At 46.5% G+C, this 20,723-nt stretch overlaps 1 protein-coding gene across 1 annotated transcript in view; it reads right to left on the bottom strand.

The window, feature by feature from the left end:
• Positions 1–20,276, bottom strand: part of MYO15A (myosin XVA) — a 131,197-nt gene extending 110,921 nt beyond the window's left edge. Inside the window, exons 1-7 of the mRNA XM_027874636.1 lie at positions 19,394–20,276; positions 16,452–19,318; positions 13,219–13,301; positions 8,566–8,629; positions 7,470–7,579; positions 3,754–3,828; positions 2,549–2,645 (exon numbers count right to left, since the gene is read on the bottom strand). Coding sequence (XP_027730437.1) covers positions 2,549–2,645; positions 3,754–3,828; positions 7,470–7,579; positions 8,566–8,629; positions 13,219–13,301; positions 16,452–19,318; positions 19,394–20,276 — 4,179 coding nt within the window. The remainder of the gene's footprint in view (positions 1–2,548; positions 2,646–3,753; positions 3,829–7,469; positions 7,580–8,565; positions 8,630–13,218; positions 13,302–16,451; positions 19,319–19,393) is intronic.
• Between the last annotated feature and the right edge of the window lie 447 nt (positions 20,277–20,723).

Genomic DNA, 20,723 nt, shown 5'->3' with positions numbered 1-20,723 from the left:
AGTGAGGCAGAGCTACACAAAGTCATCAGCCTCACTCTCTCCTCCAGAGCCATAGGGGTCCAATGGCAAGACAAAAGTGAAGATGGCATGACACTTACTAGCTGTGTGACCCTGGGCAAGTCGCTTAATCCTCATTGCTTCATCAAAAAAAAAAAACAACAGAAAAAAAGAATTAAAAAAAGTGAAGATGACTGTTGATGGCTTGGAATGCAAGGGATGATCGTGATTGTCGTAGCCCCTACCACAAGTATAAGTGAGCTGGCAGAGGGAAAAATGACAGGATGCTTGGACAAGGTCTGTATCCAAGCAATGTGGAAGTCACAGAGGTGCAAAGTGGCTCTATCCATTAGGGCCGTAGAGATTAAACTGTACTTCTCCATCTTTTCTGTCACTTTGTTTTTTAATTCTTTCACTCTCCCAGGAGAGTGCTGATCCTCAATCCTTATTTCTTAAGAATTTGCTTTGTATTCTATTTGGCTGTTATTTTAAGATTATCTTCTTTAAGATAGTCATTCATTGGATTACTCTAAGTAATTCAATTATTTAAGCAATCCAAACAAAGTCAGGGCAGCTAGGTGGCACAGTGGTAGAGTGCCAGGCCTGAGTTCAAATCTGGCCTCAGACTCTCCCTAGCTGTGTAACCCCGGGCAAGTCACTTAACCTTGCTTGTCTCAGTTTCTTCATCTGTAAAATGAACTGGAGAAAGAAATGACAAACCACTCTAGTATCTTTGCCAAGAAAACCTCAAATGAGGTCACAAAGAGCCAGACACGACTGAAATGACTCAACAGTGACAACAAGTAAGGTCATTTGTTGAATTACTTATTTGTGTGTGTGTCCTTGGGGTAAATGCACCTGAAAGAGGCCATACATAGTAAAGAATACATGGTACGAGATTTTTTCTGTATTGGCTCTGTGACCGTCATTTCCCTGAGAAAGCTAGTCCCATCACTGACTGGAGCTAGCAGAAATTAGCTGAGGCTTCAAACTTTAGCTCAGGTAATTAACTAGTTAGTGATAGAATTTCTGGCTCAGCTTTATTATCCCTATTTACTTAAGCTGAGACATCAGCTACATCCCTGTTGCTGTCTGGCTAATTCCTGCTTTGTCAGTTCACAAAATTTCGGCTTGATATATTAGCTTTAGTTCTGGTGTTTCCTGATAAATTTGTTATTTTATCTGATGTGGCTCTTCTCCTTCTGGGATCAGTTCTTTGACGTATAAATCTTTACCTTCCCCTTTGCCAGTGAAATTCCAACTGTAACCATCCTGCTTTTGTAGGTAAAGAGTATGTAAGATTACTGAAAATATTATTCGGGGCCCAGTGGTTTTTGTATATGAGGGGGCTGTGCTCTGAACATGTAATAAACCAATATTAAAATATCCCTTCATGTTGATAAGTATGATTGGCAGCAGCACTTATCAATGAACACCTGAATTTTTAGATTTCCTACTATAATATCTATTCAGAGAGAGAGAGATTCTTTGCCAAACTACTGGAATTTTGCTGGCTCGTGATGAACAAATAACATGTATTGATTCATGTATCTATAGCCTCCCAAAAGTAAGGAAAAGGAGGACCTGGATTCCCTAAGCCAAGAGAGTCAGCAGTTAGTAGGAGCAGATTTGTAAAGGGTCTAGAGTAGGCTTTCTGAGGCAGTTTTCTCAGGTACCTCATATTCCCATTGTTTTTCCCAAGCAGGTTCAAAAGAAAAGATATACCTTCCTCTCCCTCCAACCTCATGTAGCTGAGAGTATTGACTAGAGTAAAAAATTAAACCTGATTTGGTTGGGGAGAGCTGGGAAAGAGTGGTACCACTCACAAGAGAATGGAAGCCAGTTAAAGAGAATAACTAACTGCTAACCAACCAAGCACCTTCTATATCTGCACAACTACTAGGCATGTATAGTGTTTCACACATCACAAGACCCTTACATATTTATGATCTTTCCAGAATTTCACTACAGCTCTATGAGTAGGCAGAGCAGTGTGCCTACTACTTGACAGATGAGGGTTATGTGGTGCAGTGGAAAGGTGTTTGGATTGGGAGTCAAAGGATCTGGGTTCAAATCTCACCTCTGACACATGTTGGCTGTGTGTGACTGACTCTTGGCAAATCACTCAGCTTCTCAGTGGCCCTAGGGAATTCTAAGACTAAATTGCAGAACAACTAAGGATCTGTGCTGATGGAGGGAATTTTCTCTTTGGGAGAATGAGAAAATACATCCAATGAAACCGAAGGCCTGAACAAAAAAAAAAACGAAAGAGTTGAGCTGAAAGACCTCAGAGGTCCCTCCAGGCTGTAAATATATGATTCTGAAGTGCGTTTCAAGGTCCTATAGTGATGGTGACGGCCCTGGGCCTAGTACCAGGTCTTCTGACTCCCAGCCCAAAAGTACGTTTCCCTTCAACAGCCTTAAAGCGTTCCAGACTGATGCAAAATTCTCCTATTTCTAGAATCCTCCAGGGCATAGGATCCATAGATTTCCCAGCCAGTCATGCCCACTGTGATGGGACCAGAGCAGGCTGGAGGAAGAGAGACGATGCCCTTACCTGTTGCATGATGTCCCGCTTCTGGTTCATGGTGGCCAAGTAGCGTAGAATCAGCTTTGTGGCCTCAGTCTTTCCTGAACCGCTTTCCCCACTAAATCAAAGACAGAGAAAAGAAGCCCAAGTGGAGAGGGGAATCAGAGGGTCAGGGCTGGAAGCTGGCTCATTCCTAATAAAGAGGAAAAACAAAACTGACTCCATCATGGAGCAACCTTAATAATCTAGAACCTATAGGACAAGCATGTTCTTATGAAATTATAACACTTACGATAGGACATTGAACCTGAAGTTCGGAGGACCTAAGTTCAAATCTGGTCTCAGACACTTATTAATTGTGTGAGCCTGGGCAAGTAACAACCTCTGTTTGTCTCAGTTTCCTTATCTGTAATATGTAAATAATAATAGTCCCTACCTCCCAGGTTGTTGTGAGGATCAGATGAGATAAAATTTGTAAAGCATTTAGCACAATACCTGGGACATAGTAAGCACTATTTAAATGTTAGCTATTATTATTATTCCTCACCTATGAAACAAGGATAATCATAGCACTTATCTCCCAGGGCTGTTGTGAGGATCAAATCAGATAATAATTGTAAAGTGCCTGGCACATAGTAGGTACTATATAATTCTTAGCTATTATTATTATAATTATTATTATCTATTAAATATATCACAGCTTGAGAATGCAAACTTAGAAACCACAAAATGTCATCACACCCTTGACATTTTCCACTTTTGTTTAATCCATTTCCCCCTTTAAATCTATAGAAATGTAAAGCTATGTCATGCTGAATTGGAGCAGTGCTCAAACCAATATGACTCGGTTTTTTCTTGTCCAAACAAATAAAATCTGTTGTCTTATGTAACTTGCACTGGGTCTGATGGTTTTTTAGGTACTATATTTGTTTCCCAGGAATCCTAGTTTTGGAAGCATGCAACCCCATTCATAGGCACAATCTGTGGAGCAAGAGGGTGAGGATCAGAGGAAATGGGAAGAAGGTCATTTTTGACAAATAGAGACACTGAGTGACATGTCCAGGGTCACATAATGATTTGGAGACTAAAACTCAGAAACCTATATTTGACTTTCTTTATAAACTAGACAAATGACAGGCCCCTCTGGAAGCTCAGAAATAGGGACCGGGCTTGGAGAACACCCCAACACACCCCCTTCTCCACTTTCCTGGGGCTCTTCCTCTCACCTGATGATAATACACTGGCTGTGTTTAGCATCTAGCATTTTGGCGTAAGCAAGATTCGCCGTCGCAAACAGGTGCCTGCAAAGGACAAAGCATTTTTACTTTATCCCTTCTGGAAGCATGGATTCTGCCAAATTCCCAGGGTAAGGATGGTGCATGATGGGGTTGGGGTGGGAGTAGGGAAGGCAAAGGGGTGGGAGTATGCGACAAAAGGACAAGAGGAAAGGAAGACTCCAGTGTCCTCTGCTTCCATGAATGAAACCATTTCAGGAATATGGATCTTCTCTACCTAAGGAGCTTCCTGGAAAGAACTATCACCATCTTTCAATTAGGGCCATATCTAAACCATACAGGAATATGGAGGTCTCTCCTCTGCCTAAGGAGCTTCCTGGAAAGAACTATCACCATCTTTCAATTAAGGCCAAATCTAAACCATACAGGAATATGGGGCTTCCTGGGAGGAAATATCACCTTTCAATCAGGGTCATGAGTACATCATTTGGAGAAGGGGAAGGGTGTCCTCTTCTTAGTCATTTCAAATTGGGCTGCAAGGGACCAGACCACGGGATCTAGACGCTCAGGCCGCAGTTCTTCCCTCCTTCTCAAAACCGACTGATTGCCATCTGGGTCAGGGTGTCCCAAAGGGACAGCTTAGAAGTCCTTTCTCATGTCTAACAGATTTTCCTGGCTCTAATTTTAGTCCGTTTCCTCTCATTTCTAGGACTACCAATGTGACTTGGTCAACCAGAGAGTTGACAGCAATGACTTACTACGCACTCGTCCCTGCCCTTAAGGAGACAGCAACTGAGTCAGTGACTTTGCTCCTACCAGGCCCTACACAGGTGCCCATGCTGTTGTGGCCACTTTAAGAGCCAGAGTGGGGCCAGTGGTTTCAGGGACTGGGCAGGCCCTTTAAACTCAGCTGCACTTGCCGTGTCTTCATCCTGGAGTTTTGCTTCCAAGGACCCCCTTTCTGGCCACTTGACTTATGTCTCCATGACCGCACCTGACCTGATGCCCATTTCTAGCTTTCTTCCTTTCTCCTTGGCTCTGTGTGTTGGCATCACCTCTCCCTTTCACGTGTTGGACCTGGCTTCCTGTGCAGATTCAGTATTAGACTTTGCATCAGCTATGGATTTTTTCTTTCTCTACCCTCCCCTCCCCTGCTTTCCCAAACACACCCCTGACAGACTCCTTTGAGAAAAGAGTTTGAGTCAGAGGACCTGAGTTCAAATTTTACCTCTGACATTTATCTATATATCCTAAGGCAAGTCACTTTCCTTACCTATAAAATGAGAAAGCTGGGCTAACTGGGCTCTGGGGTCCTTTCAAGCTACAATGACCCCCGAAACCTTTGAACAGCTTGACAAATGGATTCCAACTTGGTTGCCCTCTGACTGCAACCTGGCATTATCTACGGTAGCCCAAGGGAACATTGTCGAGAGTGTAAAAACCTGATGTGTTAACTTAGTGAGGGTGTACACAATAGCCCCAAACAGCTGTCTCTATAAAGCCCCAGCAAGAACTCTTATTGTTATTGTTGTTGTTGTTGTTGTTTGTCCTTTGTTTGACCATAACATCAGGGAGGTGCTGTCATGACATGCAAGTGAACTGGATTTAAGTGAGGGAGGGCTGTGCAAAGTCACCAGCCTCACTTTCTCCTCCAGAGCCATCTGGGTCCAGTGGCCTGATATAGATCAGAATGACTGGAGATGGCCCTGGATGCAGTGGGAGGCTTTGGCCTTTTTAAGCTCAGGTCTTTCCCAGGTCTCAGTCTGACTAAGGCAGCATCCATTCAGTGACTAAGGTTAGGTAAGAAATGAGGCAAAGAATGGCCTCTTTTACCTGGTCAAAAAAATCTGGGAGGGGAAGACCCTCAGGGTTTCTGGCCAAAACAGAAGCAATTGCTATTTACATTCATTCTGAGACAATCAGGGCCCAAACAATGACCAAGTGGAGCTTGGCTGGGACCTATTGTTGGCCAATCAATGAGATTATATAATCAATGAGATCTATATATATAATAGATAACCTTATGACACAGTGCAAATTATTTTCCCTATTTGATATACGAAGAGACAGTCTGAGAGAGGTTTTAAGTGACTTATCCATGAATGAATGAATGAATGAATGAAGCATTTATTAAGTGCTTATTGGATGCAGAACACTATGATAGACAGTGGGGATGCAAATAGAAAAGTATAATATACGGTCCCATAACTAGTGTCAGAGCCAGTAATAGCTGGCTAAACCACTGATATTTTCCTAGACTAACGAATCTGGATGTGGATGCTCTGAATGCAGGCTTTTCTGGGAGATTGGCGATGCCACCCCAACATATTGTGAGTGTATGGATTCTTCATTGTTGGGGCTCACATGTTGTCTCTGTCCTTGGAGCAATGACCTTCCCTCTCAAGTTCCCACTTACGGATGCACGGATGAGGGGATAGTAGACTTTGAAAGCAGCTCCTCTCAAGTCAAGTTAACCAACAAGGCGGACCCAGGTTGGAGGCAGAGGCCAGCGATCTTAACTTACTAACGCATTAACCTATTTCTTAGGCTCATACTCAAGTTTCACAAGGCTGAGTTCTTCATCTCCATTAAAAAAAAAAAAAAGCACTTCAGGACTCTCACTGTCCCTCATTAGCCCCCACAGATTTCCCTTTCTCTTCAGGATATTCCAATAATTCATGCTTTTTGATCTGGGATTCCCCGATCTTTGCTTTTTTTTTTTTTTAATTCTCTTTGTTTTTCAGGTCCCAGTTTAAGTCCAAAAACCTCCTTCCTCCAATACTCTAGTTTACACTGATGTTACTGATCTCCTTGCTTTATGCTGTCACAGTACTCAATGGCAGGCCTGCACAATTCAACCCTAAATATCATGTTTCCCAAGTGTCAGATGTGTGTTCCCAGGTAGACTGTGGGATCCTTGAAAGCAGAGACTGTGCCTTCGTTTCCTCCTGTGTCTCCCACAGCATAGCCTGGCACACAAGGGCTAGGGAGGTAGGAGGTGTTCAGTCACTTTAGGCTGCTAACTCTAACCAGGAGTTCTCAACCTGAGATCCATGAACTTGGCTTTTAAAAAATATTATTATATTTTTATAATATTTTTATATTTAAATTTAAATAATACAAATTATAAATAAAATAACTGTAAATATATTTAATCTACTTTAAAATATTTATATTTTGATAATTATATTTCAATATAATTGGTTTATTTTGTAAATAGTCAGCTAAGTGGCATCATGGATAGAGCACCAGGCCTGGAGTTAGGAAGATCTGAAGTCAAATATAGTCTCAGACTAGTTGTGTGATGCTGGGTGAATCACTTAACCTCTGTCTGCCTCAGTTTCCTCAACTGTAAAACGGGATAATAACAGCACCAACCCCTCAGGTTTGTTGTAAGGATCAAATGAGATAATATTTGTAAAAATAATTTAGCACAGTGCCTGGCACATAGTAGGTGCTATAAAAATGCTTATTCCCTTCCCTAGTCCTATGTATTTTGTTTTATGCATTTAAAATACATGATTCAGAGAAAGGATCCATAGCCTTCACTAGACTACCAAAGGGGTCTGTGACACAAAAGGGTTAATAACTCCTGCCCTGAACTCTTGCTACAAGCCAGTCAAGCAGAATTATGGACAGTTGGGAAAGGGAAGCCCAAGTGACCAGTCCCAGCCTCCCCCCACCATCAGAGGGCAGAAGACACTCACGGTGGATTCTCCCCCAGCGCTCGCCCTTTGTACTGTAACACCTGCTCCATCCCGTAGATGTTAAACATTCGGTAAGGGTTCATGGATACGAGGATGCTGCCAATGTAGGTCTGCAACAAAGAGAGGCTGGCCTAGGACAACTGTGATGTTGTGGAAAGTACCGGAATAGGTGTCCAGGGACCTGGGTTCAGACATCTGTCTGGTACTGGTAGTCCTGACATATTTTGGCATATAATTGATGCACAACATTACCAAAGGGTGTGAAGATTCTCCCAGCTTGGGCCCTGTGAATCCTGAAGTGAGAGTTGGGGGAAAGGGGAAAATGGGGAAGAGAAAAAGTGGTAGGGAAGGAGAGGAGAAATGGGGAAGGAGAAAGAGAAAGAAGGGAAGAGAAGAAGATTGAGGGAGGAAGAAAGGGTAAAGGAGTAAGTAGGGGCAAGGGAGAAGGAGAAAGAGAAGAAGAAGGGGAAAGTAGGAGGAGGGAGGAAGAAAAGAGGAAGGAGGAAGGGAGGAATAAGGAGAAAGTGGGAAGGAGAAAGAAGGGAGGAAGAAGGGAGGAAGGGGAGAAGAAGGAATAAGCGGGGGAGAAGAAGGAATAAGCGGGAAAGCAGAAAAGGGGAGAAAGGGAAGAGGAAAGAATAAGGAGGATGGGAGGAAGGGAGGAAGAGGGGAGAAGGTAGAAAGAAAAGTGTAAGGAAGGAGGAAGAGGAAAGGGAAGAAAAAGGAGGAAGTAGGGGCAAGAGGAAAAGACAAAGGGAAGAAGAGGGGGAAAGGTAGGTGGAGAGAGGAGGGGAAGAGGAAGGAGGAAGGGAAAGGGGAAACAGGAGGAAGGAAGAAAGGATAAGGGAGGAAGGAGGGAGAATGGAGGAAGGAGGGCTGAAAGAGAAAGGAAAAACCTAAAGAAATAAATGATGTGCAATCAGTGTGAGAAATGCAAACCATCCTTTCCTCCCACTCCAATCAGGAAAGGACAAACACTCCTCCATCTCCCCAGGCTGCTGCTTTCTGCCTCAGCTTAGGACGAGCAAGGAACAGCCCATCTTCCTGAAAACAACTGTGGACATGGAGCTTGAGCAACAAGACAGGGGGAACTTACGTAGATGAGGTTTCTTTCAAATCTGGTTTTCAGATTGGACAACACGGCAGACTCTTGCAAGTCCCTGAAAGGTTAGAGGAGAGAGAGACGGTCAGGAGGAGGTGACATTCAGCATTAGTCTGGCTTACTGATGGTGGAACCTAGAGCTCCCTTCTTCTGTCTGCCCTCCCAAAGTGAATAACTCCACCACCTCCCATCTGTATCACCCTGGTGACTCTGCCTACCACTTCTACATTGCTAGTTTCCCAACTGATCTGCACAGCCCTTTCAGAGAGGCAGAGATTATTTGTTTCATAGATTAGAATGCTGACATTGACAGAGGTTACGTGACTATGATCACATAGAAACTTAGGGTTAGGGACAAGACTAGGGCTCTGATTTCCTTATTCCCAGCCCTTATATCCTTTCCGTAATGATGATGAATACAGAATATATAATACGTAGGGAGAAAAGGAAGAGAAAGGAGGAAAGAAGGAATGAGGAGAAGAGGGGGGAGGAATATATAATATGTGTATTATATGTAATCTTGTCAGTGAAATATATATGTATTATATATATCACATCAATGAAACATAATAATAGCTAATGTTTATATAGTCCTTCAAATTTTGCAAATCTCTTTACATGTTTTAGCTCATTTTATCCTCACAACAACCCTGTGAAATTGGTGCCATTGTTATTTTTATTTTATAGATGAGGAGACTGAGGCTAAATGAGGTTAAATAACTTGCTTAAGTAGCTAACAGCTAGCATCTGAGACAGGATTTGAATTCAGGTCTCCCTGACTCTAGAGCCAGTGCTCTATCTGCTACATCACCTAGTTGCCTGGGACTCCATTGCACTACATTGTCTCCTTTGTGGTTCCCATTTGTTCACATCAGAATTCAGAGGCAAGCCTGGTTTAGCAGCTGAGCCCCACAAAGAAGAGCCCTTAGGATGGATGAGCAAGACCATGGGCATTGCCAGGGCCCAAAACTTGGGAGCAAATCAACCCCTACTCCCCAAGGAAAAAGGAGATGGCGGAGAAAGAAGCAGCAGAGAGAACAGCCCAGCTAATTCACTTCCTGCAGAGTCTCTGGCTTACTCTGTGGCTGTTTGTCACATCAGGACTTCATTCTGCCCCTCTAACTTCACTTTTCCCTGCTTCCTAACACCCTCTCGTCTCCTGATTCTCCCCTGAATTTAATTTTGTGCGTTACTGGCTCTGTTTCGCATTGTCCCATCTCATCCCCTGGCCTGAGTGACCTCCTCTCTTCCCAAATCATACTCAAATTCAATAACAATAATATGATTGTTGCTGTTTGTCCTTTTTCAAGGAGGAACAATGACATCACAGGGTAATGTCTTGACTTGTATATGTTGCATAAAGTCGTCAGCCTCACTCTCTTCTCCCAGAGTCATTGAAGTCTAGTGGCAAGACAAAAGTCAAGACGACTGGCAATACAGTGGATGACATTGGTATCTTCGATGTCTGACCGAGCTCTAAGCGCTCCACAGAGCCTCCTTCATCTGCCTTCGTGGCCGTTGGAAAAAATTGTTCTCATCTGCCCATTCCACCAGGAGAAGTCTTCACATGCTTGGGGTAGACACCCCCCTAACTCCCCAATGGGTTTGAGTAACAAGTGTTAACAAGTAACAGCTAGCATTAATAAGAACATTCCTGTCCCAATGTCCACCGGTAGAGGGCTCTCTCCTCATTGGTAGAGATGAATGCCTTGCCCTGTGAAGGGTGGGAAGAGTTGGTGGGAAATGGGAGAGTTTCAGTTCTCATCTAGTGAGATAGGTGTTATGATTATTCCCATTTTACAGATGAAAAAAGTGAGGCAGAGAGAAATGCTACCTGACAGAGCTAGTATCTGAGGAAGGATTTGAACTCAGGACTTCATGACTCCAAGTCCAGCACTTTAGCCATTATGCTATTTCAAGGCCCCACTCAGGTCTTCTGCCATCCATGAAGTCTCCCCTGAATACTTCAGTTTATTGAGTTATTCTTACTCTCTGATACTACAGTTCCTATCTGTATCACATAGTCTCACATTTGACTTCCAAGTGTTTAGGTAAGTTTTGTTTTCTCAACTAGACTATGCACAAATTCCTTGAGGAGAGGTGTTGTGACTTACCCTTCTCCTCTGTCTCCCCCAAGACCCTGAGTACATGGTAGTCACTGAACACATAATTTACAATTGATTAACAATCAATCAATCTACAAGCATTAATTAAATGCCTCATAAGTGTTGGACATTGTAATAAATAGTAGAGATGCAGAAGTGAAACTCTTCAAGGAGTGGGTTTGGGAGGAAAGGTTATGAGTTCTGTTTTGGGAATGTTGAGTTTGAGATGCCTATGGGATCTCCAGTCTGAAATGTCCAACAGGCATGTCCGACATGATGCAGAATTGGGGCTTAGGAGAGAGACTTGGGATAGATATATAGATCTGGGGGTGGACAAGGGCGTTGACCTCCAACAATTAGATAATTAAATCCATGGGGAGCTGATGAGGTCATCAAGGGAAAGAATGTGGAAAGAAAAGAGAAGAGGGACCAGGACAGTGCCTTGGGGGTATAGCCATAGTTAAGGTTATAAGCCACATGACATAGAGGAAGATCCAGTATTGGAAACTGAGAAGCAATGATCAGTGAGGTTGGATGAGAATCAGGAAGGAAAGGTGTCTGAAGAAAAGCCAGAGAGGAGAGAACGGTCAACAGGGTCCAATTCTGCAGAGGCTAGAACGGTGAGAATTGCGAAGAGGCGTTTAAATTGGACAATTAAGAGATCATTGGTGACTTCAGAGACATTGGCTCCAGAAGGCAGATTGCAGGGGTATTAGAAGAGACTGAGAGAGGAGGAGGCACCAAGGTTTTTATGAGGAGTTTGAGAAAGAGAGGCAAACTATAAGATGAAAGCCAACAGGGATAGCGGGATCTAGTGAAGATTTTTAAAGAAGGACCAATTACATCACTTTTCTGAACCTCGGTTTACTCATATGTAATGCCTCATAAGCATTGTTATAAGAAAAGTGCTTGGCAAACTTTAGTAGCTATATGTATAAATGAATTGTTAATAATATAGCTATACACCGTGGATAGAGCACCGGCCTTGGAATGAGGAAGACCTGATTTCAAATCCTGCCTCAGACATTTGACACTTATTAGCTGTGTGACCCTGGGCAAGTCACTTAATCCCTTGCCTAGCCAAAAAAGCAAAAAAAAAAAAATACAATTATGTCTTCCACATAGTGATTTTCCCCATGGCAGTTTCCATATGTCATGAGCTGGCATGGAAAATTAAATGAGAATTTTGGAGAGTTTTGCAGAAGCTGCAGATGACACGAGAAGGCCAGCAGATGACACAGAAAAAGTTTAGAAACTCAGAAAACACACACACATATACATATATAGTATTTTATGTATATGTATGCATTTTATGGTATTTATGTATAGCATAAAATAGATGTATAGTATTATATAATATCAACATATTTTATCATTTAGTAATAATTCAGACTTCTTCTCTGGTATAAAGGGCCAAAAATTTTTACTCGGATTTTCCAGATCGCAGGGGCGCCATGTTCCTCACCCCCGCAATGTGAAAGGGATAACTATATTATTATTATTTTGCAAAGTGGATGATGTCATGCAAATAGGAGACATAACAATAACAATGATGGTTAGTTAGTCAGCCTTTAACCCCAGATGGCTGATGGGCTGTCATACAGAAGAGAGTAGACTTGTTCTGTATGGTCTTAGAGCACAGAAATAAGACCAATGGGCAAAATTAGAGGAACACCAATTTCAGCTTAATCTAGTGAAGAAAATTCTGACAATTGGTGCCATGCCACACACATTGAAATGTGTGTGAAAGGCCTACTTTGTGAGGCAGTGAGTTCTCTGACACTGAAAGTATTTAAGCAGTGGCTGTCAAAGGTCTTGTAGAGGGAATTCATACTTCACATATGGATTGGACTGCAAAAGTGTAGAATGGCAAGGGACATTAGAAATCATCTATTTCAACCCCTCATCTTACAGATGAAGAAATTGAGGTTCAGAGAAGGTAAGCCCAAGATCCTTTAGGAATTTGGGACAATCAGGATTAGAACCCAGGTTTCCTGATTCCCAAGTGCAGTTCTTTCCATTACAACCTGCTGCCTCTCATAATGTCCTCTAAAGTCCCTTCTAACTCTACAATTCTAAGATTCTGTGATGTCACTTGCACTCCTCCTTTGTAGGCAAAGGATCCTCCTTCCACTCCAGGTGCCTAGGTAGTGGGCAAAACTGGAACCAGGGGTAGGCGAGGTGGGTAGCTGCTCAAAGCACATCATCTATGGTATCGATTTTTATTATAATAATAATAATAACAACTCAGTCTTTTGGTTTTGTAAAGTACTTTCCTTATGACAATCCTGTGATGTCAGTAACGTAAGCAGTACTTTACAGGTAAGAAAACAGATTCAGAGACAATATAATCTCCAAGGACCCTAGGTATTTATTTTGCAAGGGAAATTGCACGTGTCACAGTGAAGCTTCCTAGGGAAAAAAAACATGCCAGGGGCAGGATTTTCAAACCTTGAAACCTAAGGTGGTCGCCACACCTGACAAGCTCTAATGGCCAGAAGCACCTCCAGCTCCCTCCCCTCTCCCCATCAAAGGCTCTCACTCCAGCTGGGTCATGTCTTCCACACCATCTTCCTCCTGCTGTACCCGGTATCTCATGGACGGCAGGTTGCGGATGGAATGCATCTGTGTGGGGGAACAGAGGAGAAGAGCTGAGTTGGGTGTGGGATGTGAGAGGAGAATAACAATGAGAAGAGAGAGTAAAGAGGGACAGGAATGGCTACAGTTAGATCTGTTCTCCTCAGAGCTCAAAGCACTGAAATTATAGGTGAGTGGTGGGGAGACCTGGCTTCCCATTTCAGAGAAGGGAAAATTAAGGCATGGAGCAAGGGAAAACTGTACTAAAATCACCAAAAGAGACCTGGAACAGAAGCCGGGTCTCTTGATTCCCAGTGTCAGCATCTTCCGCATGCCAACCCCTGGAGTGGTAGTGGAGGAGGGCAGTGATGCTGGTTCTGGTGGGTGTGAACCCCACAATGGGATCCTTGGGCAAGGCAGAAGAGCTCTCTAGTGCCCTCTGCTGGTTGAGTTTTCTGTGTGAGTGGGAGAGATGGAGATGGGAGGAGAAAGGGTTTGAAGGAGAGATGAGAGGAGGCAAAGGGAGGCCTGGCTGAATGGAGGGGACAGCAGAATATCCTGGAGAGAGTTTTCTGGGAGAACATAGAGGGGCTGAGTGTAAGGGGGCCTCAAGAGAGGAGGCCCAGAAACCTTGCAGAGCAATTCAGATCACAGAGTAGCAGGAAAGGACTGGAAGAGATGGACTGAGGAGACATGTCTGAGGGAACCCTCATCGCTCTCATGATGAGGAGACAGAGAAAGGGGCAGATCTCTTAACCTTCCAAAGTGTTTAAAAATTTTTTCACACATACACACACACACACACACACACACACACACACACACACCTTCCTACCTAACACAACCGTACATATTTACATGGCACATACACATATCATGTGTATGAGAAACACATTTGCAAACTCCCCCTACACACAGATTCATTCCCATGCATACAAGATGACCAAGAACATACATGTGCACATACAGCCCTGATATGCAATATCATGTGTACATTACTCCCTCCACAATTCTCATTTTTCTCCACGTGACCTTGACATGCACACAGTATAAACATGTACTCCGGCAGCTTCATCCCTAGCACACGTGTGTACAGTTGTTCCTTACAGACCCCCACTCATGCCTTGCCCATACGGGGATACTACTGTCACACCAACCACTCTCCCACAACCAAACCAGGAGAACAGTCCAGCCCTAGATCTTTTGTTCTACCACCAGAGTGGACACCCTGTGTCTGACTGTCCCTATCCCCAGGGTCATGACAATGGGAACTTTCTCAGCAGAAGCTAATGGAGAAGAGTTTTCTTTGACCCTAGGACCAGGGGAGGAGCTATTCCCAGATGTCTCCCTGGTAGTGGCGTCAGCGCCTTCCTAACCATGGGCTGGGGAGTGGGTGGAACAACACGAATTTCCCTCCCATCCTCTGTTCCTCAGAGGTTGCTCCTGATAAGTAGGGCACTGAGTAGAGAGAACTCAAAAGAACTTGGCCACGTGCCAGGAGAACCTTCTCAGCCACTGCTGTTGCTGCCTAAATAATTCAGCACTCACGTATTCCAAGGTGATCAGTGCCCACCGTGGGCGCTGCCATGCATCCTTGCCCCGGGGCCCTGGGCGGTTGGCACACCTCTCTAGAACAGCTGCATCAAACACGGAACGCAGGACCCCGTGACTGGGCGGGGGGCCGCCTTTTGCTGCTGTCGCCTGGGCCGCCATTGCAAGGGAGCCTTTCCCGGAGCCCACTGTTCCCGGACATCCGCAACCCCTGAGCCAGACACCCACCAGTGGGAAGGCAGGTGGCTGATTGGGATAAAAGTAAGCTGCCTGCCTCCGCCTCCCCCACTCTTATGGCAGAGGAAGGAATCAGCCCCAGGGGAGGGCTCTGGTGACCATCCCTCCCCTCTGAGTCTAGTCTTGGCTGCCAAGAGCTGTCTGCCTGGCTGCTTATTTCCCAGGCCAGGCCAGGACCACCGGCATCCTTAGTTCTGGCCTCACCAGCAAGGGTGGCCAAGAGCACGAGGCTCCTAGAACACGATAGTCGGGCTTGGGGGCCGGGATCCTGGTTCTGAGAAGACCCTGTGGTTAACCTAGGGGCTTCCAGAGAGGACACCTATGAAGTTGTCAGATGGGACAGCCAAGCTAGGGGAAAGACCCAGGACCATTCTCAGAACACACAGAGCTTCTGAGCAGTTAGAGCTCAGGCCATCTCCTATCTCAGAGTTAGCTCTGGATAGAGCACTGGTCCTAGAATCAGGATGATCTGAGTTCAATCTGTTCTCAGATACTTAAGCACATGGCCTTGGGCAAGTCACTTAACCTCTATCTGCCTCCCATTTCCTCAACTGTAAAATGGGGATAATAATAGCACCTACCACCCAGTGTTGTGAGGATCAAATAAGATAGTATTTGTATAGCACTCTCCCAAATTTAAAGCACTTATAACAATGCTAGCTATCATTATTATTATTATTAATATTACACAAAAAGGTGCAAGTTCTTAGCCTAGAATACTCTCTTTTGTTTCCTCTTTGCCCATCCAAATCTCCCCATTCGTTCATGGCTCAGATTAAATCCAACCTTCTCCATGAAGCCTTCCCTGACCATACCAGCCCTCACTGTTCTCCCCATCCCTGAATTTTTATAGCACATAGGACAGGATTTAATAACCTAACACTTGCCTATATTATTCACGGTTCCTTTCATTTTGATGCAGCTGGACTATGCCATCTGAAGGCAGCCACTATGCCTTCTCTTCTGTTCCTGTCATTTTTCCTGTCATTTCCTTGCATGAATTTCCTTACGTGTTGTTTCCTTACATTCCAAACATGTAACAGTAGAAGCAACTCACATTTCTATATCACTTTAAGATTTACAAAACACTCTCTTCACTATCACTTGGGAAGATGATTAATTAGTGCTGGTATTATCCCCATTTTACAGATGAGAAAACTGAGATCTGGAGGGACTGAGGACCAAAGTCACACCATTAATCAGTTTTAGAATGGAGACTTGAACTCAGGTCTCCTGACTCCACGATCAGTGCCCTTTCCACGCTACTACAACAATGGGCTTTATCAGTTTGAACGGAACTTAAATGCTCAGACTAGGACCCTCGTTCAAGGGGTATGGGACGTCCCTTCTACCCTCAGCCTAAGCCACTCGAGGCCCTTATCTATAAATGCACGGAAAGCTTGTACTTACCTGAGTCTTCCAGCTCACTGGGCCCCCCTTCTCCCAGGGGTCCTTGAAGGCATGGCACTGGAGGGACACTTCACAAGACAGATAATGGGACAAGGTCCCCGTGGTCACCCTGGGCCATCGTCGATAGGTCTCAGTTGACACTGAGACACGCACCCAGTCGGGCTTCTGGGCCTTCGGTAGGCCTTGCGCTGGCCCCGCTGGTGGTCTGGTCTGTAGCTGCTGGGGCATCACAGACACCTGCTGAAAGGAGCTCATCTTTTGAACACGAGGCATAACAACTGCAAAGCGCCCAGGCCTCAATGGACCTCGTTCTCCTTTCTCTCGGGCTCCAGCAAGTACTGTGGAAGGTGCCGACTGGACCAGTGATGTGGGTAAGGATGCCCACCTGCGCAGGCTGGGCCATGATGCACCAGGGGAGGCAGTCAATGGGTAAGAGAAACTACTGTTGAGCGCCCTCTGCCCCTGCATGAGCCCTGGGGAAAACTTCTCAGAGACCCCAGGGGAGAGAGAGATGGAGACCGGAGAGGGCTTGGAGGGGGCTGCAGAGACGCCTTCCTTTTTTTCAGGCTTCGTGGGATCTTCATTTGATGATTTAGAGACCTGACCGGGCCCAGGCTCTTCAAGCCTGCCAAGGAGAACATGGGCTGAGTCACTGGCCCTTTCTTGGAAAACAGGAGACGGAGGATGGGCAGGTCCGGGCACAGCATGACCAACCTGTTGGAAGAAGGGTCTGTGAAATGAAGACGGTGGCTGGCGTCTCTTGGAGAAGCCTCGCCGGCTGCCGGTCAGGCCAGGCCATGGCGATGTTGGGTGCTGGATTGGGGGAAGATCCACATCCCAGCTTGGGGCTAGCGGGGGTGGTAACCAGGGTGGCGCCTGCCTGCCTAGTGAGCGGCGGCTGTCCTGTCTGGGAGGTACATCAGGCATAGGCCCATCTCCACTCCAGGGACCTGGTGGTGGCTGGGGAGGGAGCCGTTGGCGTGATGACCTCTGGAGTGGAAGATGCTTCTGGGGCTTTACTGCCTTAACTGGACACTCACTGAGCCTGTTCCAGGTGTGGGGAGGCTTCCTGGGCAGGTTAAGGGACCGGCGCCTCAGGCTTCGGACTGGTGGGGGTGAGGGAAGCCTCTGGCTCCCACCTCTAGGAGGGAGATGAGGGGACCCTAAATGAGGGGAATGAGGCCCAAAATGACTGAGCGATGGATTTGGCGAGAGAGGTTCTCTAAAAGATGGATGGTGGCTGGAACCTTTGGCCCCCAGTGGAGGTGAAAAGGGGGGCCTTCTGGGCCTGGGGCTATATATCAATGAAGAAGTGGAATGGATGGATAGCTGTGGGGAAGAGGGTCTCAGCGGGGAGTGAGCCCCTGTGCTACGGAAACTCCTGAGGGATGGCTGTGGAGACGGAGGAAGGGGTCGTGATCCTCTGGGGGATCCCAACAGGTCTCCAGAGGCCCTCATGGAAGGCCTTGGGAAACCAAGCGGACCTGGTCTCCTCAGGGATGATCGAATTGAAGGTGTAGGAGTTGGTGGCCTGCTTGGGGGTCCCCCAAACCACAATGGATAGGGATTAGCCTCAGGCTTCTGAAAACTAGATACAGATGGTGGTTCAATGAGACTCCACCAGCTGGACTGTGGCCTGAGGACAGGGTGCCCTGGAGGAGACCACGGCCTCTGACGAAGGGAGGACGGTGGTGAGACTGGTCCTTGGTGGAAGGATCCGTAAGGAGAGGAGCCATAGGGAGAGGACGGCGTAGGCCCTGCTGAAAGGTTCGGTAAGAAGGGCCAGAGGGATGAGCTGACATCTGGCTTCTCATTCTTCCTCAGGGGAGGTGGAGAGATGAGGACACTCTTCCTGGAAGGTGATGGGGATGGAGACAAGGGAGGAACACGCTGGGATTTGTTGTTGTTGGTTGTAGGGCCATGGAATTTCCTCAGGGTCACTGGCGTGGCGGGGTGGTCAGGATCCATGCCTGCGAGCTTATAGCCGAAGCGCTTGTAGGCCGCCTCCCTCACAGCTGGTCTCCGGAATGAGCCTGCACCCTTTCGGCGGGCACTGCCGCCATATTTGGGGATGGGTTTCTTTTCCGAAAGGGTTTTCTTTATGAATCGAGCAAGTGACGTTGCGGGTGGAGAGGGCCTGCCCAGCTCTCTGTGGAAGCCCAGGTCTCTCCTCATCCTAAAGGCTGACAGGGCTCTTTGGACATTTCGGTCCCGTGGGGACAGGAAGCCAGCGTAGAAAGGGTGGAGGTAGGGGGCATAAGGCATAGAGACTGGGGGGTACTGGTCTTCTTCCTCTTCTTCCTCTTCCTCTTCCTCATCAGTGGTGAGTGGGATGTCCAGGGAAGGAGGCAGTGGCACGTCCAGTTTCTCTTTGCCAAAGATTTTCACCTGGGGCCGGGGGAAGAGTCGGAATTTCCTGATCAAGGACAATTTGGAGGTGGCCGACTTCTCCATGCCCTGTTGCTCGAAGAAGGATGTGCTGGGTGGCTTGAAGGTATAACCCTTCTGCTCAATCCCTGGCTCCTCTTCTTGTTCTCCCTCTTCCAGCTCCATGATGTCATCCATGGGGTGGGCATAAGGATTATGGGGGGATGGGATGGGAGGTTCCCAAGCATAGTCAAAGGGGGGACCTTCAGGGTATGGAAAAGGGACCTCAGGAGGGTAAATGGCATCAGATCCTCCTGGGTGGTACCCCACCTCATCATAAGGGCTGCAGGGACCCAAGTAATAGCTGTAAGGATATGATGGCTCTTCATAGCCATCATAGTAACTGTAGGGTGAGTACCCAAAAGGTGGAGCATAAGGTGGGGCATAGTCATCATAGCCATAACCATAGCCAAAGCTATAGGGAAGGTAGAGACTGTCCCTATAGTAATCATCGGCGTAGTAATCATCATCATAGTAACCAGGACCGTAGAAGTCACGGTCATAGTAATCACTGTCGTAGTATTCATCATCATAATATTCATAAGGGTCTCGGACAGGGTACCCGTAGTAGTATTCACCATAGTCAGGCCACTCTGAGTCCTGGTAGCCCCAAGGTGAGTGGTACTGTTCTTGCTCTTCATACTGACGGAGCGACTGCCGATCATAATGATCATCTCCCTCGCGGTAGTAATCATAATATTCCCCCAGGTCCTGAAAGCCTTCTAGCCCATAGAGTGACTTCCTTGAGCCAGACTGATGGAAGGGCTCTTCTGTCTCAAAGGGAAGGAAGCCAATGGTTTCTCCTGACTCATATAAGCTTCGGCCTCTGGGGAACCTCCTCAGCCTCCCCTCTCGCCTGAGGATGTCAGCCCCGGAAGGGAAGGGAAGCTTCTGAGAACCGAAGCGGGAGCTGGAGCGATTCAGCCAGGCATCCAAGGAGGCCCGCTCGCTTCCTGACTCTTCCGCCTTTTTGATGAGGAACCTTTTGGTCAACCAGTTGATGGAGGTGGATGCTTTGCTCAGCACCCGAGCTCGGGGCTTTAGCTTCCCTCGGCCTCTCCTGCCGGGGAAACGGATCACCATGAAGGATGGCTTCTTCTCCTTCATCGCCTTCTTCTTTTTGCCCTCCCGCATCTGCGTCATCAACTTGGAGGTGGATTGCAGCACGGTCTTGGCCTTCTTCTTCCTCTTGGTCTTCTGTGGGCCTTTGTTGAGACTCCAGAAGAAGTGTGAGGCACTCCTGAACTGACCTTTCTTGGATATCTTTGGCTTCCTATCCCGGAAGCCCATAAAGAGCCTAGAGGTACCCTTGAGGCTTCTTTTGGGTTTCTCTGGTTCAGGGGGCTTCTTCCCCTTCTTCTTCTTCTTCCCCTTGTCTTCCTCCTCATCTTTGGCCATGGTTGCCTCCCCTTCCTTGTCAGGTCTGGCAAAAGGGACACTGGGTTTTAAGCACAGCTCCTAGCACTTGGCCTGGGGCTAAGCAGTGGTCTCAGAGGTCCCTCCACGCTCACAGAGGACATTCAGAGTGTAGACGGGAGGTGCAGCCTGGGCAGGGACCTGACTGAGCTGAGGAACTTTGCCTGCCTGTGGAGGAATACACCCCAGGGAGGCTGCCAAGCCTCACTATACATAATTCATTCCTTGAAGACTTCTCCCCTTCTCCCCTCACCCCTGTTCGCCTTGTATTTCACCTTCAAACAGGGCTTGGAAATAGGTAAAGTGTCATTTACTGGGGGAACAGCTAGAGTCCAAGGGTAGCAGTGACCCCAGTCTCACCTCATTCTGACTCCACTTCAGTTCTCCTTCCAGTCTCCAGGGGACTACTGCCTTGTGGGGTCTCCTATG

Source organism: Vombatus ursinus, unplaced genomic scaffold (genome assembly GCF_900497805.2).
Source record: "Vombatus ursinus unplaced genomic scaffold, bare-nosed wombat genome assembly UNPS02014807.1, whole genome shotgun sequence".
NCBI lineage: Eukaryota > Metazoa > Chordata > Mammalia > Diprotodontia > Vombatidae > Vombatus > Vombatus ursinus.
The sequence above is the reverse complement of the archived record's forward strand: the minus strand, read 5'-3'. Positions and strand labels throughout refer to the sequence as shown.